This window comes from Bombina bombina, chromosome 1 (genome assembly GCF_027579735.1).
Source record: "Bombina bombina isolate aBomBom1 chromosome 1, aBomBom1.pri, whole genome shotgun sequence".
NCBI classification, from domain to species: Eukaryota; Metazoa; Chordata; class Amphibia; order Anura; family Bombinatoridae; genus Bombina; species Bombina bombina.
The window spans coordinates 814,594,933-814,620,126 of record NC_069499.1 but is presented as its reverse complement, the minus strand read 5'-3'; the positions used below and the strand labels follow the sequence as shown (position 1 = coordinate 814,620,126).

The window sequence follows — 25,194 nt, the reverse complement described above, 5'->3', positions numbered from 1 at the left end:
ATAAAAATCCTATTTAAATCAATTTATTCACTTGCTATATTACTAGATTAGCTTTGGCTTTCTGATTTTTAGAATTATGGTGATTACAACAGAATTTGTAAATAATGTACAGTATAAACTGATTTGCCACAGGTTGTGATTACTTACTTGAATGCATTTTGTACTTTCAAAAATCAAACATATATCATTTTCAGATGTACCTAATAGCTTACCAATAAATTGCAATATATAAATTGTGGCTTAAACAGTAACAAACTTCATGTATACACCTACTTTATAATATACTAACCTTAGAATACCATACGTTACACTGTGCGGTGAGCAAAAAAGAAAATAAACACAAAGATATCTCACATGTGCAGTGTTGTGTATAACAGTAACTTACAAACATTTTACCAAAAAACATTACTAACTAGAGTGCTTCATAATTAGAATTTTGCTAGTAAACCTCTATTATATTAATTCTGCATTATATTCTTAAGACAGTTTCAAAGTATCACATCTGTCACAATTTAGTGACAAATTCAAATTGCAAACACATTGTACCAAACTTATATCTAATACTGTTTACTGTTCATGACTATATATATATATATATATATATATATATATATATATATATATATATATATATATATATATATATATATATACTTATATGTTTTTAGTAGTTAGGCAACACAAGGCAAAACAATACTCTCTTAAATATTTGGAAGTTTTCATTTATCTGTCTTTTTTTAAATTAAGATGACATTTCTTCCACTTTCTGCACGCTCTGTGATGTTCCTGTAACTTCATGGAAGAATAAGTCGCCAAATTCCTTTTGGGCATTTTAAAAATCATACAGCTACCATTTTCCCATGATGCCGAGAGCGAGACCTTTCCAAAGCAACTTGACGATTATCTGCAATATTGAGAGAAAACAGAACTGCGTTAGGAGACTGGGAACACATATATTTCTTTGTCAACAGTTCTTCAAACAGTCTGTAAAATCATTTGAGATGAATATGTAAACAGGTAACAAAGAGCTCAGATCAGAGCTTGGTGTAACTCTGCAGCTGGCAGGATAGGTTCAAGAGTTCTGCAATCAGAATTAAATTAGTTTCCTGATCAGAGAAGCAAGGGTGATAAAAGCAGTGGGATAATGTGCTAACACAGTTCCCTTGGCAATAGCAGAATACAAAACAAATGCGAGGCAAAGTTGTCATTCTGTAAGGAATCTGTGTAACTTTGTTAGAAGACACTTCAATTAGCTTTCAAAGTGTGAACACAGAAGGTGGTGCAACGATATAGAATCAAGACGAATGTAAGGTTCTTCATGTTCTTATATAGCATGAAAACAATGAAACCTTGTTGTTATTCAGAACCTTGTAACTTTTGCTGGTTGTTTTTTTTAGACACCCTTTTGTGTGTGCATGATAGGCTTTTATACCCTTTCAGTTTCATCTGTTGCATATGTGTATATATATATATATATATACTCTAAATAAGTGCACTCTCACTCGCCAACCCAAACACAGACCAGGGTGCTTAACAGGATATTCAATCTGGATAAGGATAAGCACTCACTGGATTTAAATACAACAACTGTTTTATTCGGCAGTGACGTTTCGGGGCATTCACCCCTTCCTCAGACTATGAGGAAGGGGTGAATGCCCCGAAACGTCACTGCCGAATAAAATAGTTGTTGTATTTAAATCCAGTGAGTGCTTATCCTTATCCAGATTATATATATATATATATATATATATATATATATATATATATATATATACACATACATATACACACCCACACACACACAAACATATACAATCAGGGGTGAATAGTTTACTAGTTGAGAAAAAAAAGTTAATAGTACAAAGGGAAAATAAGACATTCCCTCAATGTTAGGAAAAAGTTAAAATGTTAGTCTTCCAGGACTAATGAAAATTTCCACCCCTCTATATCTGTGTGTAGGGGCACAGGGATGCCTATGCGGCAATACAACAAATACTTGTACAAATGAACCTTCACTGCCACTTCTTAGGAGCTCTATCACATGGTCCTGCCAATTCCTTGTCGAACATCTAAATCAGTCTGGTCTGGCTTATAATAAATGGCTTATACATTACTGTTATCATTTATTTGTATAGCGCTGCAACATTCTGTAGTGCTGCTATACCATATAATGTCACTAACAGTTATTAATTTGCTTTAAATAGCTGTTACCTGAGAGGTGGGTGTGTTTGATATGGATATGACAGGACTTATGTGTACTCTACTTTGAATGGCTTCTTGTATAGAAATGAACCCTGTCACCAGTGATAACTTTATAAGCTCCATTACATTGGATATATGTGTGAGAAAGGATGGACAACGGGACAAAGCAACAAAATCAGGAAAAGCCTAAAACCTGCAGAATAATTAGGATGTCAGGATCGGGGTATTTGACCTTTTCAAATGAGAGGTCACAAATGACATTTTCTTCCTACAAATGTGACCAGTGAACACAATTTGAAAAAAAAAAAAACATGTATACACTGACCTAGTTAGTAATGCTTTAGAGAAACTTATGTGCTTAGGACTGCCCAAGTGACAGACAATTTACTTACACACAGTCTCAGAAACAGTTAAAAGAACGGCAAACTTCCTGCCCCATGTTCAGCTGTTACTTGCACGAAGAGTCACATTGATGAGGATTATGTGTGTGTTGCAAATGGATAATTGTAGATGAGTAGTAGATGAGTAGTGTGGAATTACAGCCAGGTATTTCCCTATAACTATATGATATGTGCTGTACTTAAAATGTCATTAAGCCGAAAATGTAATTCCCCATAATGGGCTAGATTACAGTTGTGGTGTGCTCACTGTTGCGCGCATGCGATAAAAGGTTTATCATGGCTCTTTGCATGCGCACGTATTTTGAATTGAAAGTAATTGCTTAAGCACAATTGAATTTAAAGGGACATGAAACCCAACATTTCATTATTCAGATAGATAATACAATTTTTTTTAAAAGTTTCCAATTTACTTCTATTAAAAAAAAGCAACTTTCTAATTTACTCCTAATATCAAATTTTCTTCATTCTCTTTGTATGTATATTTGAAAAGCAAGAATGTAAGTTTAGATGCCGGCCCATTTTTGGTGTTCAACCTGGGTTGTCCTTGCTGATTGGACAGTACCAATAAACAAGTACTGCCCATGATTCTGAACCAAAAATTTGCTGGCTCCTTAGCATAGATGCTTTCTTTTTTAAATAAAAAAAGCAAGTGAACGAAGAAAAATTGATAATAGAAGTAAATTAGAAAGTTGCTAAAAATTGCATGCTCTATCTGACTCATGAAAGAACAAATTTGGGTTCAGTGTCCCTTTAACTTACATTCTTGTATTTAAAATAAAGATACCAAGAGAATGAAGACAATTTGATAATAGGAGTAAATTAGAAAGTTGCTTAAAATCTCATGCTCTATCTGAATCACGAAAGAAGAAATTTGGGTTCAGTGTCCCTTTAATGTACCATTTAAGAAACCTTGGGTCCCTGTGAAAGGGATACAAAACTCTTCCGTAGTTAAGACACATACATTTATGTCATTTAAGGAAGTAGAAGACCAGTTAAACATGTATCTATTCCCACGCCCTAGATTTCATGACCCTTATACAGATATTTTTTGTATTATGTCTGTTTATGTTGTGTCTTTGGCCTAGATTCAATAAAACCTGTTTGTGAAACTGATATCTCTCAGAAAAAAAGTTTCTGCTACATTGTAACTTGAAATTATAAGGTTTTGAACCTTTCCCTGGTCAAATCTGTGAGTTACTCTCCAGTATAATCAAACAGAGCCACATCTATCTCATCCACTTCTTGGTGCATAGAATGAGATTCACTGGGAAAGACATCACAAAAACTACATTCAAACATTACAGAACAAACAAAAATGAAAAAAAAACCCCACTATAAAACAGTTCCCTCTGACAAGTAAAAGAAACAAAACAAATGTGAAAAAATGATACAACCTCATCATTGAAATAGCGAGATGACCATAAGAAAAGATATTTGACAGGGAATAAAGAGTCTTTATGAGCTCTGCATGCTTGGCCATGTGTTGTGATATTAGTTTTTTCGTGTTGATAATGTTTCTTTTTTGATGTGCAAGTTATCATATACTAGGCACTTCACCACAACTATATATGCTAATAGCAGGAATGCCCAATAACCAGTCACTAAAATAGATAGGGGATGCCCAATGAATTCCAAACATGGCCTCACCTTTCCAGCAAGCAGGGGAAGACTGATATCAGCATGGTCTTTGGACAAAAATTAGGTAAGGGCCCCTTACCTATTTCCCCACCCTGATCTCTATGCCCCACTGTGCCACCTATTCCCCTCCATTACCCCATCACCTTCCTTCCTTGCCCCCACCAAAGCCATCAACATCAAGGGACTGTGACACTACACGCCAAGGCTTCCAAAGCTAGACCCCACACTGCCTGGCCCCCAGAGCAACAGAGCTCCTGTCCAGGCACATGGAAACACTCAATTTCCAGACACCAGACCCCCATACCATGACAGGGCCCCGAGCCATACTAACTGCTGTGCTAGCTCATTTAAAGGGACAGTCAAGTCAAAATTAAACTTTTGTGATTCAGATAGAGCACACAATTTTAAACAACTTTCCATTTCACTTCCATTATCTCAATATGCACAATCGTTTTATATCCACACTTTTTAAGGCACCAGCTCCTACTGAGCATGTGCAAGATTCACAGGATATACGTATATGCATTTTGTGATTGGCCGATGGCTGTCACATGATGCATTAGGAAGGAAAATGTAACTGACATTTTCCTGAAAAAAAATCTACTCATTCGACATTCAAACTAAGTGATTTTGCATGGTCTTTTAATTATTAATTTATTATTATGCAATTCTAGATTGTTAAGTGGTCCTTTAATCGGCTGTGACTATCTGCCCCTGACAACAAGGCCCCTCGTAAACCTCAGTAATGTCTGTGAATCTAGGCCTTTATCATGGATTTATTATGCATCTTGTATAGCCGTAAGAAATGTGCTGCTACTCTACATAATGGCTAATACATATTAATAATACTAAATACCTCCAAGGTCTGCAATTCTGCTAGTTCTGTGTAAAAAAAAAAAAATCACCCTATTGTCATTAGCAGTTTGTCCTATTAACACCTTTCAGCTACACATCTGCACAATGCTTGCTAGTAAAATGAGATTCAACAGTGTATTATCCAATATATCTTGCATTAAATATAGAGCTTATTCCTCAGGGTATGTAAAGATTAATTAAACATCTGAAATAAAAAAATGAAGTTTTACAAGTGTCTGATTACTTAAATATTATTTCATTATATCTAGTTTCCATGTTAATTTCAGCACAAAAGATAAGCTTACAAAATACTTTCCATATCGTATATCTGCACCCATTCCACAAATATTTATTGCAATTTCTGATGAGAATGAATTGTTATAGTATAAGATAGAGCGTTTGAATGAACAAGCAACTGATTTATTTATTTTTCCATGAACTTCAGTTTATTATTTAGAGAAATATCCTTGTGAAACCTTAACGTTATAGTACAACTTTATGGAGAACGAGCATAAATCACACAATGGTGCAACAAACTCTTATTCTGGTAGGGAAAATAATAACACTTTTAAAAATATAAAATAAAACCTCAAAGAACACAAATATGCTCTTTATGATGGCTTTACATTACACAGTACAATTGCAATGTTTAAAAAGATTTAAAAGAAAATAATTAGTTCAAGCTTTAAAAGGGGCATTCCAGCACAAATAGTTTGTAATAAACTTGCTACTACAAATAAAGACTGCATAGGCCTTTTTCTAATTCCAATCTGAAAGCATATGAAGCCTTTGATTGGTGTGTTTGCACCAAGAAAGAAAGTGTAATGCTTATACCTTTAAGAGTACCACTTTTAAAAGTTAATACGTATGAAAAATTGAACATTCGAAAAGGAGGGAAGTGAAATGTAAACTTAGGTACAACATATATTTTTTCTAACGTATTAACGGCAGTGGGGATTTGCAAGGTTGTAACTACTGTCAAATGTTGGTAAGGTACATGCGTATATACTTAGGGGGTACTAGTGCAATACTAAGGTTTGCACATGACTGTAGACCTAGTTGAGTCTTTTGAAAGTGTTACGAGTGCAATACTAAGATGTGCACATGCTTGTATACGTGGTTGTGGTTTTCTTTGAAGGTAGGGTCCAGCGTGACTACTGCACGCAATGTCAGGTTGTCAGATGCGAGATAAATGAGCATCAGGAAGTGATATAGTGCCTTTTTGTTGCTAAATGTATAATGTATAATGTATGGTGCACCTATCTGCTTTGAAACATTAGAACAACTGTATATGGTCTCAGAGCCTGAGACGGTTTCTAATGAGGTATGGGGACTTGCTAGTCTCTTTTGAAGGGTCTTTTATGTATATGGCAGGCCAGCGTATACCGGACTTTGCATAACACATAAACTGTGCAGCCGTATGGTGTTTTACCTACAATTGGGTTACATACGCTTTGTTTGCTTGCTAAGATTATAATATATACCCCACCAGTGTATATCCAGAGCAGATTGAGAGTATTGGAGGGACTGTATTGTTGTATCTCCTATCGCTATGTGTATGGGTTTGCCTTATTTTTATTTTTATTTGTATTTTTTCTATGTTTATTTTCATTATTTGTGGGTTTATTTTTCTGCCTGCAAACAATTTGGTGGTGGGATTATGTATTGATGCTGTGTTTTGTGTTTTTAAATCTGTTATTTTTTCTTCTTCGTTTAACAGTTGTTCATCTGTCTTGATAAAGGCTTCTATGTAAGCCAAAACGTCGACCTATCCTTTTTCCCCCTTTAATGTGACCTATAAACTGTACAACTAAATTGGAAAAAAAACTGAAATCTTTTAGGTAAAGGGAAATAAAACTAAATTGAAGCACCTTTTGATTTTATTACAGCACTCAGTCTTTTTGGGTATGAGTTTTTCAGCATGGCACATCATGACTTGAGAAGATTTGCCCACTCTTTGCAAAAACACTCTAAATCTGTCAGAATGCAAGGGCATCTCCTGTGCACAGCCCTCTTCAGATCACCCCACAGATTTTGAATTAGATTCAGGTCTGGACTCTGGCTGGGCCATCCCAAAACTTTAATCTTCTTCTGGTGAAGCCATTCCTTTGTTGATTTGGATGTATGCTTTGGATCGTTGTCATGCTGAAAGATGAAGTTCCTCTTCATGTTCAGCTTTCTAGCAGAAGCCTGAAGGTTTTGTGCCAATATTTTGCATACAAAGAGAGAAGCGCTCTACCAGGAACGAACAACAGCTCAGTGGCTTGTTCTATGGCGATTTACCACCCGGAAGCAGCCTCTTTTAGACCAGTGTGCTTTTCACAGAAGAAAACTTTCCTGAAGTATATCAGTCTGATCCCGCCAAGTAAGGTCAGTCCAGCCCCGAAATACCAGGCAATTCTCCTCTGAACAAGGAACATGACAACCCCAGACGATTTTTTTGGCCTCCTATGGGCCTCGTCAGTGAGGTGCAGCCACATTCCTCTAAGCACACTGGGCAAGGAGTCCACGTCTGGTTTCCCCCATCACCCATAGGGAGACTTTCCCAGGGTCATAATAATTTGCATACAAAGAGAGAAGCGCTCTACCAGGAATGAACAACAGCTCAGTGGCTTGTTCTATGGCGATTTACCACCCGGAAGCAGCCTCTTTTAGACCAGTGTGCTTTTCACAGAAGAAAACTTTCCTGAAGTATATCAGTCTGATCCCGCCAAGTAAGGTCAGTCCAGCCCCGAAATACCAGGCAATTCTCCTCTGAACAAGGAACATGACAACCCCAGACGATGGTTTCGGCCTCCTATGGCCCTCGTCAGTGAGGTGCAGCCACATTCCTCTAAGCACACTGGGCAAGGAGTCCACGTCTGGTTTCCCCCATCACCCATAGGGAGACTTCCCCAGGGTCATAATAATTTGCATACAAAGAGAGAAGCGCTCTACCAGGAACAAACAACAGCTCAGTGGCTTGTTCTATGGCGATTTACCACCCGGAAGCAGCCTCTTTTAGACCAGTGTGCTTTTCACAGAAGAAAACTTTCCTGAAGTATATCAGTCTGATCCCGCCAAGTAAGGTCAGTCCAGCCCCGAAATACCAGGCAATTCTCCTCTGAACAAGGAACATGACAACCCCAGACGATCGTTTCGGCCTCCTATGGGCCTCGTCAGTGAGGTGCAGCCACATTCCTCTAAGCACACTGGGCAATGAGTCCACGTCTGGTTTCCCCCATCACCCATAGGGAGACTTCCCCAGGGTCATAATAATTTGCATACAAAGAGAGAAGCGCTCTACCAGGAATGAACAACAGCTCAGTGGCTTGTTCTATGGCGATTTACCACCCGGAAGCAGCCTCTTTTAGACCAGTGTGCTTTTCACAGAAGAAAACTTTCCTGAAGTATATCAGTCTGATCCCGCCAAGTAAGGTCAGTCCAGCCCCGAAATACCAGGCAATTCTCCTCTGAACAAGGAACATGACAACCCCAGACGATCGTTTTGGCCTCCTATGGGCCTCGTCAGTGAGGTGCAGCCACATTCCTCTAAGCACACTGGGCAAGGAGTCCACGTCTGGTTTCCCCCATCACCCATAGGGAGACTTCCCCAGGGTCATAATAATTTGCATGCAAAGAGAGAAGCGCTCTACCAGGAACGAACAACAGCTCAGTGGCTTGTTCTATGGCGATTTACCACCCGGAAGCAGCCTCTTTTAGACCAGTGTGCTTTTCACAGAAGAAAACTTTCCTGAAGTATATCAGTCTGATCCCGCCAAGTAAGGTCAGTCAAGCCCCGAAATACCAGGCAATTCTCCTCTGTACAAGGAACATGACAACCCCAGATGATCGTTTCGGCCTCCTATGGGCCTCGTCAGTGAGGTGCAGCCACATTCCACTAAGCACACTGGGCAAGGAGTCCACGTCTGGTTTCCCCCATCACCCATAGGGTGACTTCCCCAGGGTCATAATAATTTGCATTCAAAGAGAGAAGCGCTCTACCAGGAACGAACAACAGCTCAGTGGCTTGTTGTATGGCGATTTACCACCCGGAAGCAGCCTCTTTTAGACCAGTGTGCTTTTCACAGAAGAAAACTTTCCTGAAGTATATCAGTCTGATCCCGCCAAGTAAGGTCAGTCCAGCCCCGAAATACCAGGCAATTCTCCTCTGAACAAGGAACATGACAACCCCAGACGATCGTTTCGGCCTCCTATGGGCCTCGTCAGTGAGGTGCAGCCACATTCCTCTAAGCACACTGGGCAAGGAGTCCACGTCTGGTTTCCCCCATCACCCATAGGGAGACTTCCCCAGGGTCATAATAATTTGCATACAAAGAGAGAAGCGCTCTACCAGGAACGAACAACAGCTCAGTGGCTTGTTCTATGGCGATTTACCACCCGGAAGCAGCCTCTTTTAGACCAGTGTGCTTTTCACAGAAGAAAACTTTCCTGAAGTATATCAGTCTGATCCCGCCAAGTAAGGTCAGTCCAGCCCTGAAATACCAGGCAATTCTCCTCTGAACAAGGAACATGACAACCCCAGACGATCGTTTCGGCCTCCTATGGGCCTCGTCAGTGAGGTGCAGCCACATTCCTCTAAGCACACTGGGCAAGGAGTCCACGTCTGGTTTCCCCTATCACCCATAGGGAGACTTCCCCAGGGTCAATATTGCCAATATTGTCTGGTATTTGGAACTGTTCATTATTCCCTCTACCTTGAATAAGGCCCCAGTTCCAGCTGAAGAAAAAGAGCCCCAAAGCATGATGCTGACACCACCATGCTTCACTGTGGGTATGGTGTTCTTTTGGTGATATGCAATGTTGTTTTTGCGCCAAACATATCTTTGGTAATTATGGCCAAAAACTTCAACTTTGTTTTCATTAGACCAGAACACCTTTTGCAACATGCTTTTGGGAAACTTCAGATGTGTTTTTGCAAAATTTAGCCGGGCTTGGATGGGTTTTTTTGTAAGAAAAGGCTTCCGTCTTGCCAATCTACCCCATAGCCCAGAAATACAGTATGAAGAATATGGGCGATTGTTGTTACATGTACCACACAGCCAGTACTTGCCAGATATTCCTGCAGCTCCTTTAATGTTGCTGTAGGACTCTTGGCAGCCTCCCAGACTAGTTTACTTCTCGTCTTTTCATCAATTTTGGAGGGACATCCAGTTCTTGGTAATGTCACTGTTGCGCCATATTTTCTTCACTTGATGACTGTCTTCACTGTGCTCCATGATATATCTAATGCCTTGGAAATTCTTTTGTACCCTTCTCCTGACTGATACCTTTTAACAATGAGATCCCTCTGATGTTTTAGAAGCTCTCTGCGGACCATGGCTTTTGCTGTAGGATGCGACTAACAAAATGTCAGGAAAGACCTACTAGAACAGCTGAACATTTTGTAGTTTAGTTGTGCCTTTAGGTAAATTTTAACCACTTTTTTTTATTTAAATAATCCTGTGAAGTAAAACCCACAACTGACTAATGCAGCCTAGAGACAGCTCTGTTTAAGTAAAAGTTAAATTCCATAGGAAACTAATTGAAGAAGGTTTACTGCAAACCCATTCACTTCCAGTGGCCTAGATTTTCTTCAATTCAAAGAACTCTCCAGTGATACAAAACTACTTAATAGCTAGTTAGGTTATGGAGCTTATTAACATCAAATAGTAAATCAGTTCAATAAAATAACCTAGTGTTTTGAGAGATTTATTACACTGAAAAGTTATCTGTATTCTTAATAAAATTAGGCTAATGACCAAATGTATTTGGCCCATTATTAGTTTATTATGGGTTACGGAAAAGTTACCTTAATAATTCTTAATAATTCTGAAGTTTTTGTAAAGTGTCTGGTGGTTTACTAAGGTCTCAGTCTTGATATATGGCATAACTTCAGGCTGTATGATTCTTATTTTTTGAGTCAGCTTCTGAAACCTCATTCTTGTATGCACACTTTAATTTTACTTAAAGGGATGGTAAATCCTAGCGTTAGTCAAACAACTGGATTTACAATTGGAACAAATAAAGGGGACTTTCAGTCATGAAGTATAAAATACTTCATGCTGAAAGTTCCTTGATTTGTTTGAAGCGTTCGCCACACTGAGTGCCTCAGGCAGCCTGTGGCAGAACGCTATTTTGCTGAGAGGTTATGTTTCCACCTCTTAGCCAATAGCCGTGTGGGCTATCCGGCTTGGCGACAGTTTAATCGCACAGCTATTGGCTAAGAGGTGGTAACGTTACCTCACAGCAAAATAGCGTTCTGTCACGGGCTGCCTGAGCAGCTCAGTGCAGTGAACGCTTCAAACAAATAAAGGAACTTTCAGTATGAAGTATTTTATACTTCATGACTGAAAGTCCCCTTTATTTGTTTTTAATGGTAAATCCTTTCACAAACGTAAGGATTTACCATCACTTTAATTAATATAACTTTTGGAGTATGCTGGTATAAATATTATCTCTGCCTGGTCCTGTTGTGTTTGCTGTTTTATGCAAATAAGAAAAGAAGAAAGACTTAGGGACCAATGAGCTAAACCTCGCAAGTTCAAATGTGCTTTTTCATGCTGACCCTCACAGGGGCTGCCCTGGTGGAATTATCGTAAAAATGGGCAGTCCCTGCGAGTGATGAGATGTCTTATTTTGAAAGTAATGGAGATTGCTGGAAAGGGACACTTTAGCAGTGAACGGGGGGGGGGGCACTTTAAAAATGAAATACTTCAGCCAATATAAATCACATTACTCTGCTTTCTGAATGTAGCATATTACAATCACCTATATGTTTTTCTATTAGGGATATAATTATTTTGAGAAAAGCTTGGCGAGAAAAAACTATGAGATCTGTAGTGTGAAAATCTTTACAGAATTACGCTGGGATTAGAGAAACAATTTTATATACGCACATAGAATGCCCATGTTCAGACCATTTTACAAAAACACCCCTACAATTATGCTTTGTATTTTTTACTTAAAGTGATTTTTGCACATCCAGGCCTAGATTTGGAGTTCGGCGGTAAAAGGGCTGTTAACGCTCCGCGGGCTTTTTTCTGGCCGCACCATAAAATTAACTCTGGTATCGAGAGTTTAAACAAATGCTGCGTTAGGCTCCAAAAAAGGAGTGTAGAGCATTTTTACCGCAAATGCAACTCTCGATACCAGAGTTGCTTACGGACGCGGCCGGCCTCGAAAACGTGCTCGTGCACGATTCTCCCATAGGAAACAATGGGGCTGTTTGAGCTGAAAAAAAACCTAACACCTGCAAAAAAGCAGCGTTCAGCTCCTAACGCAGCCCAATTGTTTCCTATGGGGAAACACTTCCTACGTCTGCACCTAACACTCTAACATGTACCCCGAGTCTAAACACCCCTAACCTTACACGTATTAACCCCTAATCTGCCGCCCCCGCTATTGCTGACCCCTGCATATTTTTTTTAACCCCTAATCTGCCGCTCCGTAAACCGCCGCAACCTAAGTTATCCCTATGTACCCCTAATCTGCTGCCCTAACATCGCCGACCCCTATATTATATTTATTAACCCCTAATCTGCCCCCCTCAACGTCGCCGACACCTGCCTACACTTATTAACTCCTAATCTGCCGAGCGGACCTGAGCGCTACTATAATAAAGTTATTAACCCCTAACCCGCCTCACTAACCCTATCATAAATAGTATTAACCCCTAATCTGCCCTCCCTAACATCGCCGACACCTACCTTCAATTATTAACCCCTAATCTGACGACCGGAGCTCACCGCTATTCTAATAAATTGATTAACCCCTAAAGCTAAGTCTAACCCTAACACTAACACCCCCCTAAATTAAATATAATTTTAATCTAACGAAATAAATTAACTCTTATTAAATAAATGATTCCTATTTAAAGCTAAATACTTACCTGTAAAATAAATCCTAATATAGCTACACTATAAATTATAATTATATTATAGCTATTTTAGGATTAATATTTATTTTACAGGCAACTTGGTATTTATTTTAACTAGGTACAATAGCTATTAAATAGTTAAGAACTATTTAATAGCTACCTAGTTAAAATAATAAAAAATTTACCTGTAAAATAAATCCTAACCTAAGATATAATTAAACCTAACACTACCCTATCAATAAATTAATTAAATAAACTACCTACAATTACCTACAATTAACCTAACACTACACTATCAATAAATTAATTAAACACAATTCCTACAAATAAATACAATTACATAAACTAGCTAAAGTACAAAAAATAAAAAAGAACTAAGTTACAAAAAATAATAAAATATTTACAAACATAAGAAAAATATTACAACAATTTTAAACTAATTACACCTACTCTAAGCCCCCTAATAAAATAACAAAGCCCCCCAAAATAAAAAATTCCCTACCCTATTCTAAATTAAAAAAGTTACAAGCTCTTTTACCTTACCAGCCCTGAACAGGGCCCTTTGCGGGGCATGCCCCAAGAATTTCAGCTCTTTTGCCTGTAAAAGAATAAATACAATACCCCCCCCCAACATTACAACCCACCACCCACATACCCCTAATCTAACCCAAACCCCCCTTAAATAAACCTAACACTAAGCCCCTGAAGATCTTCCTACCTTGTCTTCACCATACCAGGTTCACCGATCCGTCCTGGCTCCAACATCTTCATCCAACCCAAGCGGGGGTTGGCGATCCATCATCCGGTGCTGAAGAGGTCCAGAAGAGGCTCCAAAGTCTTCCTCCTATCCGGCAAGAAGAGGACATCCGGATCGGCAAACATCTTCTCCAAGCGGCATCTTCAATCTTCTTCCATCCGGTGCGGAGCGGGTCCATCTTGAAGCAGGCGACGCGGATCCATCCTCTTCTTCCGTTGTCTCCCGACGAATGATGGTTCCTTTAAGGGACGTCATCCAAGATGGCGTCCCTCGAATTCCGATTGGCTGATAGGATTCTATCAGCCAATCGGAATTAAGGTAGGAATTTTCTGATTGGCTGATGGAATCAGCCAATCAGAATCAAGTTCAATCCGATTGGCTGATCCAATCAGCCAATCAGATTGAGCTCGCATTCTATTGGCTTTTCCGATCAGCCAATAGAATGCGAGCTCAATCTGATTGGCTGATTGGATCAGCCAATCGGATTGAACTTGATTCTGATTGGCTGATTCCATCAGCCAATCAGAAAATTCCTACCTTAATTCCGATTGGCTGATAGAATCCTATCAGCCAATCGGAATTCGAGGGACGCCATCTTGGATGACGTCCCTTAAAGGAACCGTCATTCGTCGGGAGACAACGGAAGAAGAGGATGGATCCGCGTCGCCTGCTTCAAGATGGACCCGCTCCGCACCGGATGGAAGAAGATTGAAGATGCCGCTTGGAGAAGATGTTTGCCGGTCCGGATGTCCTCTTCTTGCCGGATAGGAGGAAGACTTTGGAGCCTCTTCTGGACCTCTTCAGCACCGGATGATGGATCGCCAACCCCCGCTTGGGTTGGATGAAGATGTTGGAGCCAGGACGGATCGGTGAACCTGGTATGGTGAAGACAAGGTAGGAAGATCTTCAGGGGCTTAGTGTTAGGTTTATTTAAGGGGGGTTTGGGTTAGATTAGGGGTATGTGGGTGGTGGGTTGTAATGTTGGGGGGGGGGGTATGGTATGTTTTTTTTTACAGGCAAAAGAGATGAAATTCTTGGGGCATGCCCCGCAAAGGGCCCTGTTCAGGGCTGGTAAGGTAAAAGAGCTTGTAACTTTTTTAATTTAGAATAGGGTAGGGAATTTTTTATTTTGGGGGGCTTTGTTATTTTATTAGGGGGCTTAGAGTAGGTGTAATTAGTTTAAAATTGTTGTAATATTTTTCTTATGTTTGTAAATATTTTATTATTTTTTGTAACTTAGTTCTTTTTTATTTTTTGTACTTTAGCTAGTTTATGTAATTGTATTTATTTGTAGGAATTGTGTTTAATTAATTTATTGATAGTGTAGTGTTAGGTTAATTGTAGGTAATTGTAGGTAGTTTATTTAATTAATTTATTGATAGGGTAGTGTTAGGTTTAATTATATCTTAGGTTAGGATTTATTTTACAGGTAAATTTGTTATTATTTTAACTAGGTAGCTATTAAATAGTTCTTAACTATTTAATAGCTATTGTACCTAGTTAAAATAAATACCAAGTTGCCTGTAAAATAAATATTAATCCTAAAATAGCTATAATATAATTATAATTTATAGTGTAGCTATATTAGGATTTATTTTACAGGTAAGTATTTAGCTTTAAATAGGAATCATTTATTTAATAAGAGTTAATTTATTTCGTTAGATTAAAATTATATTTAATTTAGGGGGGTGTTAGTGTTAGGGTTAGACTTAGCTTTAGGGGTTAATCAATTTATTAGAATAGCGGTGAGCTCCGGTCGTCAGATTAGGGGTTAATAATTGAAGGTAGGTGTCGGCGATGTTAGGGAGGGCAGATTAGGGGTTAATACTATTTATGATAGGGTTAGTGAGGCGGGTTAGGGGTTAATAACTTTATTATAGTAGCGCTCAGGTCCGCTCGGCAGATTAGGGGTTAATAAGTGTAGGCAGGTGTCGGCGACGTTGAGGGGGGCAGATTAGGGGTTAATAAATATAATATAGGGGTCGGCGGTGTTAGGGGTAGCAGATTAGGGGTACATAGGGATAACGTAGGTGGCGGCGCTTTGCGGTCGGAAGATTAGGGGTTAATTATTTTAAGTAGCTGGTGGCGACGTTGTGGGGGGCAGGTTAGGGGTTAATAAATGTAATACAGGGGTCGGCGGGGTTAGGGGCAGCAGATTAGGGGTACATAAGTATAACGTAGGTGGCGGTTGGCAGATTAGGGGTTAAAAATTTAAATCGAGTGGCGGCGATGTGGGGGGAGCTCGGTTTAGGGGTACATAGGTAGTTTATGGGTGTTAGTGTACTTTAGGGTACAGTAGTTAAGAGCTTTATGAACCGGCGTTAGCCAGAAAGCTCTTAACTCCTGCTATTTTCAGGCGGCTGGAATTTTGTCGTTAGAGCTCTAACGCTCACTTCAGAAACGACTCTAAATACCAGCGTTAGAAAGATCCCATTGAAAAGATAGGATACGCAAATGGCGTAGGGGGATCTGCGGTATGGAAGAGTCGCGGCTGAAAAGTGAGCGTTAGACCCTTTAATCACTGACTCCAAATACCAGCGGGCGGCCAAAACCAGCGTTAGGAGCCTCTAACGCTGGTTTTGACGGCTACCGCCGAACTCCAAATCTAGGCCCCAGTGTTCTTTAATTACGATTTATACTGTGTTTATTTAATATAGTTTATTCCTGAGTAATTTACAAATTTTACATTTTTGATAAAAAATTTGGGTACTATTTTTGATGTACCTTAAAGGGATAGTCTAGTCAAAATTAAACTTTCATGATTCAGATAAAGCATGCAATTTTAAGCAATTTTCTAATTTATTCCTATTATAAATTTGTTCTTTGTTCTCTTGATATCTTTATTTGGAAAAGCAAGAATATAAGCATAGGAGCCGGCCTATATTTGGTTCAGCACCTGGGTAGTGCTTTCTGATTGGTGTCTAAATGTAGCCACCAATCAGCAAGTGCTACCCAGGTGCTTAATCAAAAATGGACCGGCTCCTAAGCTTACATTCAAATAAAGATAACAAGAGAACAAATAAAAATTGATAATAGGAGTAAATTAGAAAGTTGCTTATAATTGTGTGCTCTATACAAATCATGAAAGAAAAAAACATGGGTTTCATATCCCTTTAAATATGATTTCAATTGCAGGAAGGAATAGTGACCAAATTTGTTTTTACAAGAAAATAAATAGCACAGACGTCATGAATCCAGGCAGGAATACACACAAATTTGTATCTTGTTAGCTTCTCATAAGAAAAGGAATCGGAATGACTGTCTTAGGTATTAAAAACCTCATTTTTGCTAAGAATCTTTAGAAAATGTGCAAAACTAATTCTGTAAAACTGTTGTCATGATTCATATCAATAGCTAAATATAACATGCAAATTGTCAGCTGCTTCTGATATAAATCCAACTAGCACAATCAATATTAATTTCTAGTTTGTTAATTTTTAAATAGGCTTTTTAACAAGAACAATAAGATTGTTCAAGCTGACATATAATGCTAAATTGTACAGACAGATATAGATATACTTATGTATTTATATAGTGCATTAAGTCATCTATGAAAAGGTCCATAGCTACTAATGAACCATGTTTATCACAACATGACCAATTCAAAATGATGGCTGATGAAACTTTCACTTGATGTTCCATCAGGACCCAAAAGACATTTGTCTCCAGGGAGAATATTGAATTCTATGTAAGGACACACACAGGGCTACACAACTAATGATTATTAACTCTTAAGATCATGTCAGAAACTGCTGTTACAATGTGCTTCAAAGGCTTAATGTCCATTCTAGATACTAAGTAGTTAATGTGTTACCTGTATATGAGGCAGACAAATAATAAACAAAAAAAAGATTCTACAGTATGGAACCAGTCACTTTTTTGACAATAAACAAAGACATTGACAGAATTAAGTTACAGTGCCACCTAGTTGCCAGTTTCCATTGTGTTTGCATTATCATGATGAGGAAGTGAAATATGAGCACATCTTACTTATATATTAATACAAATACAGTTTCAGTCGAACACAGTCTGCACCGGAAGACATGTAAACGCTCATCTCATTGAGTACAGCATTGAATTTTTATATCAGAAAGGATATAAAAGCTGGAAATTAGACTAAAGAATAAGTAAATACAGCTTAGCCTTTAATGCATTAGTCTTGATAGATTGCAAATTGCAGACAAAGAGATGCAGCACAAAGAAAATTAGCTTGGTCATGGTCTAGCAAACACAATATCCATTAACATGTTACACACAAGGCATAAAATACACTGAATAAATACACATGATAAGATTTAAGTCTCTGATAACACAGTAAATAAAGTCAATGGGAATACTCAGAACTCTCTGCTATTTTACTCAGGCAAGCTAGTTCATAGTATACACAACATCACAGTGTATATCAAAATCATATGAGAGGGTACACAGTACACAGAATCTTAAAGGACCAGTCAACACAGTAGATTTGCATAATCAGCAAATGCAAGATAACAAGACAATGCAATAGCACTTAGTCTGAACTTCAAATGAGTAGTAGATTTTGTTTCTGACAATTTTAAAAGTTATGTCTTTTTCCACTCCCCTGTACCATGTGACAGCCATCAGCCAATCACAAATGCATACACGTACCATGTGACAGCCATCAGCCATTCACAAATGCATACACACTTATTCTTGCACATGCTCAGTAGGAGCTGGTGACTCAAAAAGTTAAAATATAAAAACACTGTGCACATTTAGTTAATGGAAGTAAATTGGAAAGTTGTTTAAAATGACATGCTCTATCTGAATAGTGAAAGTTTAATTTTGATTGAGTGTCCCTTTAAATAAAGGGAGAATGCACAAAAAAAAGCAATGTGGATTAGAGTTTATAGGCAAATGCTTCTTATTCCTAAAAATATATACACCCTTTTCCAGAGCTGCATTAGTTAATATAAGCCCTTAAAGGAGCATAAAGTCAAAATTACATTTTCATGATTCAGATAGAGCGTGCAATTTTAAGATATTTTCAATTTACTTCTGTAACCAAATGTACTTTGTTATTCTTTGATTAAAAGTATACCTAGGTAGGCTCATGAGCTGCAATGCACTACTGGGAACTATCTGGTGATTGGTGAATATGTACATATGCCTGATGTTTTCAGCTAGCTCCCAGCAGTACATTGCTCTCCTTGATCTGACTTTAACTATGTTCCTGGCCCCTTTGCAACATTTTCTGTTTCTTTTAAGGGATGTTAAACACTTTGGGAATGTTACTCTGGTAGCTGATTTTAACTGTTACCTTAGTCAAGGAGATTAGACGTTTGTTTTTGTTTTTTTAAATATGTTACATCAAGGTGGAGTACATAACATAAGGGCTGTGCCCACATCCAAAATTACTATCAACTCAACATTAGCAAACCACCCACACAGCCCCAAATAAAGATGGACATAGAGATGGAGTCATGGTCACTTTTACTGAACAATAACACATGACAAGACAAATAGGGGCCTATCTATCAAGCTCCGTACAGAGCTTGAGGCCCCGTGTTTCTGGCGAGCCTGCAGGCTCGCCAGAACCACCAGTTATGAAGCAGTGGTCTAAAGACCGCTGTTCCATAACCCTGTCCGCCTGCTCTGATGAGTCGGACAGGAATCGCCAGAAATCAACCCGATCGAGTACAATCAGGTTTATTGACACCCCCTGCTGGTGGCCCATTGGCCGCGAGTCTGCAGGGGCGGCGTTGCACCAGCAGCTCTTGTGAGCTGCTGGTGCAATGCTGAATACGGAGAGCGTATTGCTCTCTGCATTCAGCAAATGTCTGTCGGACCTGATCCGCACTGTCGGATCAGGTCCGACAGACATTTGTTAAATATGCCTCATAGACTTTACATAAAGCCAATTCTTCAGATGGTGGCAGAAATGTAAGTCCTAACTAGCAACCCCATACAAACAAGAGGCCAAGGACCAAGTACTCTTTAACAGAGCCTAACAAGGCTGCTCCCTGCATAAAGATACAGATGCCCCATTGGCGATCTTCAACCATCACAAAATGTTGGGGCCCTGACATCCTGCTGCTAGTGGTTAAAAACAAGGCAATGTTATAATTAGCCATACATCAAATTATCAACCGGGGGATTGAAAATTACAGGCCCAAGGATTTATCGAGATGAGCTCAACTAACTATCCCAGCCTCGAGAAGAATATATTATCTACCTTAAAGGATCAGTAAAATCCAAAATAAAATTTAATGATTCAGATAGAACATACAATTTTAAAGAACTTTCAAATTTACTTCTATTATCAAATTTGTTTTGTTCTTTTGGTATCCTTTTTTGAAGGCTAAACCTAGGTAGGCTGATAGGATCTTAAAAATGTGCATGTGTCAATAGCAGTCTATGGCAGCAGTGTTTGTAACTATGTATAACATTGCTGCAAACAATGTAGCAAACACTGTTGCCAGATGGCTAAATACACATGCACGCTCTTGCGCTCACCTAGGATTACTCTTTAACAAAGGATACAAAGAGAACTAAATAAAACTGATAATACAAGTAAGGGCTAGTATATGAGTGGAGTGCAAAATTGAGCTATTGGGAGTGAGTGCAATATTTGCGTTCCACTCATAATACCAGCGCATGCAAATGTGCACTGGTATTTGAAGTCCTACGCAATGCGATATAGGAGCCTCATTCTCATGCCGTGAGACACGACATAAGAACCTAGTACAGTGAAGGGGGTAAGTAGTGCAGCGATAAGCAGCAAATTGAAATATATATTTTGGGGAAGTCTTAGTCTGAACTGCCCGGTCCTTAATGGGTTAAGGAAACCATAAAATCTGGACCTGTAAACAAAATATAAAGGGCAAGATTACAAGTAGTGCATTATGAGTTTTCAGCACGCAATGTGTTCTTTTCCCAATTAATTTCCTTTGCGCAGCTATTACAATTTTGGAAAAATTGCGATTGCATGCACGCATTCGCTTTTTATGCAACAATCCTTTCTGTGCTCGAAGAGCTGTAGTTAACAGTTTTGCGCAACATAAAAGTTTCACGAAACACTTTCAAAATAAAAAGTACACTTACACTCATATTAACACTGTCTAATAAAAATTATTTAAAAAAAAAAAATATTGAACACAAAAGTTATAAGGGCTCAAAGAAAATAAAAAGCCGACTTACATACACACATAGACTTACATACACAAACATAGACTTACATACACAAACATAGACTTACATACACAAACATAGACTTACATACACAAACATGGATTTATATGTATAGAGCTATGTTTAACAAAGGATATAATGAAAAGATTTTACATTACAATCTTATGCACATTAAACAATACCTTATCTGGGTCATTGCCAATTTAGGCCCTAGCCCTTAAGTACATTAGGGCTTAGTTTTCTCACTTTTTTTACATTATTCACTTTTGTCATATTTGTGGGCTACGTCATAGATCACACTATACCCTTTTGTTTATCTTTATCTTTGTGTTTATCTTTGCGAAATGATGTCCATGTCATGCAGGGCAATATGTTGTTTCAGGCAGACAAACTGCCTTACATTGCCACTATGGAGACTACATTTATTTCTTCAATATTTAATCAACCAATATAATTTAAAAAATACATCTACATATTATTCTTAGGCCAGTCTTTGCACTGAATTCACCATTATGACTAACATTTTTTTAGGGCTAGCTTACAAGTGGCTCGCAAACAATATTGCAAGGGTTTTCCCAATTGTTTGTGCGCAGGTTAAATTATGCTTATATTACAAGTTTAAGCAATCTTGATTTAAGCTAGAATTGTTACCGCAATCTCAGAGCTGTGGTTTACTTTTTTGCAAAATTAAAAAGTTGCACATAACACATCAAAAATAAAATACAAAATTCAGTTACACTCATAATAACACTGTCTAATAAAACATAAGTTATAAGGGCTCAAAGATATGATATCTCAGGTGTTAGGGGAAATAAAGGCAGTCGACTTTAAGATACAAACATAGATATACATTTCTAAAGATGTATATGTATGTGTATATATGCTGTATATATACAGTATATAATATATAAATATATATATATATAGGTACATGTGTTTTTATATTACTTTACATGTATTTAAAGACAGATATACACATATAAAGACATATATATGTACACATATATAGACAGATATAGAAGTGCTTTGGAGCCCTTTGCCGTTAGGTAGCTGAAAGCATTTAAAAGCATATTTACGCAATATTCATATTATCATGTTGTTTCTGTGCATATTAGAATATGCGATCGGGTATGCACATATGGAAATATGCAATAGTGTTTGTGCACGTGTCGGGTGTAAGGTTTTTTTTCTCCGTTGACTTCTATGGGGGAAAAGGTTATTGTTTGTGCAACAGTGTAATTGCGCTAAAATTAGGCTGTTTGCGTTTGATGGGTTAGCGCGAAAGCGCTATCTTTTAACTTTCAACTCATAATACCAGCACAATCTGATGAGTGCAAAAAGATTACTTCTAGCGCAATTAGAGCTCTTGCGGAAGCGCAAAATAACACTCAACTGGTAATCTTACCCTTAGTGTTTATAACTCATTTAAAACTCTCCTTAGCTTTGGATCAAGTAACTGGCTGTCAGTTGGAAAGAAAGAAAGAAAGAAAGAAAGAAAGAAAGAGGGAAAGAAAGAAAGAAAGAAAGAAAGAGAAAGAAAGAGAAAGAAAGAAAGAAAGAGAAAGAAAGAAAGAAAGAGAAAGAAAGAAAGAGAAAGAAAGAAAGAAAGAAAGAAAGAAAGAAAGAAAGAAAGAAAGAAAGAAAGAAAGGAGGGAAAGAAAGAAAGAAAGAAAGAAAGAGAAAGAAAGAGAAAGAAAGAAAGAAAGAAAGAAAGAAAGAAAGAGAAAGAAAGAAAGAAAGAGAAAGAAAGAAAGAAAGAAAGAGAAAGAAAGAAAGAAAGAAAGAGAAAGAAAGAAAGAAAGAAAGAAAGAGAAAGAAAGAGAAAGAAAGAAAGAAAGAAAGAGAAAGAAAGAAAGAAAAGAAAGAAAGAAAGAAAGAAAGAGGGAAAGAAAAAAAGAAAGAAAGAGGGAAAGAAAGATATATTTGTATTTTTTTGTTCTAATTATAGAATGTCTCTCACAAATTTAAGTTCCCATTTCTTGTTTAAGGTATGCGCTTTGTACTGCATTACTTTCATATCATTGCAGTTTCACCGCATTATAAGTCAATGTTTTAAGAAACTATGTTATAATCCCTAGTGTGCAAAATGGGAAAAAAATGGAGCTTTGATATGGAAAAATTGCCCCAAGTCATATATACATACTCCAGTACAAAAAGCAAGGCCAGTTTTATACAAAGCTATAGTTGCATGAAAATGAAAAAAAAAAGGACATCAGGGATGCAGAATAATATAAAAAGACATTCTGTGAATTGGCTACTTTTTTGTGCATTTTTAAGCATATATTTCAATAAATATAAAACCTGACCTACTTTTTGTCTTATGTACCGAGTGTGCACTACAGCAAATTTTGAAGCATTTCATATTTTATGTCTTTTTTTTGTATTGTATGTCATACTTTGTCATTTGATTGTAGTTTTTTTTTCTCTTTGGGACTAAAAGAATAAATAGTATTTGCATTTAATGTCAGAGTTAAAACTTAGGTTCAGTTACTCCATAGGATGATAACTGGATATGTCAAACATGAGCAGTTCCAGAAAAATGTTATGGTTTTGGAGTAAAAATTCACTCTTTTTTTTCACTGGATTTCAAGAATGCATGTGCTAGGAATATGAGAATCATTGGTCATTTTACATTGATTATGTAACATCTTATTTGAAAAAGTAAACTCTCCTCTTTCATATTAAAGACTTCATGGATGTTGGGAATTTGTTTCGACAAATCAGGAAGCATTTCAGTCTTCCCCAGTTAAAATTTGAAATTGATGTATAATTGGTTTTAAAATTTCTAATTTTACAATAAATATGTAAAATCAGCGAGTGATCATAGCTAGCACACTGAAAGTATGGGATAATGTACTCACCTCTAACACATATCAAGCCAGGTTTCCCCACTAACTACACTGATAGATATCCAAACCTTTGTCCAACTCAAATTTTCCCAAGATCCCAAACTCAATGGCAGACTAATGAACATCCCTGTTTACCTACTCTTATCACATGGAGAGATCCGCACACAAGCAGACATCTCACAAACCATAGACCCTCCTATTTAGAACTGGTATCTGTAGTTCCAACTGCGACATGCCATATACTCCAGTCCAAATAGACCAGATCTTTTGAGACCACTTATAACCTTTTGAGACACTCTGTACGAACTCTAACATATCTATATCCCACATCTCTCTTATCCATAAATTGTTTAGAGGCTCCTTCCCAAACAGAGACTGTCTTACATACTGAAATGGGAAAGGGAATTAAACACCACACTATCTGACGAACAATAGAGCAAGACATTTACAAAAGTTAAAAAATTGTCTATCTCCAAGAACATTGCAAAAATGAATTACAAACTTCTTTCAAGGTGATACTTAACACCCCAAAGGTTACATATATTCACAAACCTCCCGCACTCTGCTAGAGACATTGCGGAGAGATAGGTACACTGTCTCACATTTGGTGGTATTTTCCTTTGATTAAAAACTACTGGAGTGACATCACTAAGAGTATTAACAACACAATAGGGACTAATTTAGCTATAACACCTACAATGATACTCCTTAACGACACTCCAAAAATTACATGCTAATATTTCCAGAAACTTCTTCAATGCGTGCTGAATTGTGCTAAATGTCTAATCCCAAGACTCGGGGGGGGAGAAAAAAAACAGGTCCCCACGCATTCCCAATGAATACGAGAAATAGACCACCTTTACATTACACCTTTATGGGTAAAAAGGATTTAATTCTTGACATAATATTTATATCTGAGTGTAATGCATCATTCAATCATGACTGTCTTTTTAAATAATTTCCTCCTCTCAAACTTAGTGCCTATTTAAGGGATCCTTCCTTCTCCACAAATTGCTTCAGTTATTGTGCTGTTTGTAAGGTGCACTACTATCAAGTCACCTCTGGGCCTTGCTGTTTTGCCTGCTGATTTATTTCTCTGTTTGTCAGCTTCCAGCTTGTTTCAGGATTCTCAAGTTTGCCTGTCTATTTCTCAACCTCCGGATCTCCTTTTCTGCTTGCCTGCTGTATTCAGGTTTGCTTCTCAATCATATTGGAGTTTCCCTGTCATTCTTCAACCTGACTGCCTTCATTTCCTGTTTGCCTGCTACAGCTGCAAAGTGGATCCTCAGTCTCTCTTGGGAACAGCTTACACTGGATTTCTCCTCTCTCTTCATAAAACCTGATAGGTACTGATTTATTAATCTAAAGTTTGTGCACATCCTCTTACCAACCTGTGTGTTCTTTGGGAAGTATTAAGTACGTGCTAGGAAGTTCATTATAACATTCTTTTGAACTCCATTTTAGCTAAGGTAACTCCTCCTC

General features: G+C 37.8%; 1 protein-coding gene across 1 annotated transcript in view; it reads right to left on the bottom strand.

Annotated features, from left to right (window-relative positions):
• Positions 1–629: 629 nt before the first annotated feature.
• DIAPH2 (diaphanous related formin 2) overlaps positions 630–25,194 on the bottom strand; it is a 2,325,141-nt gene continuing 2,300,576 nt past the window's right edge. Inside the window, 1 exon segment of the mRNA XM_053699395.1 lies at positions 630–904. Coding sequence (XP_053555370.1) covers positions 840–904 — 65 coding nt within the window. The 3' untranslated portion in view covers positions 630–839.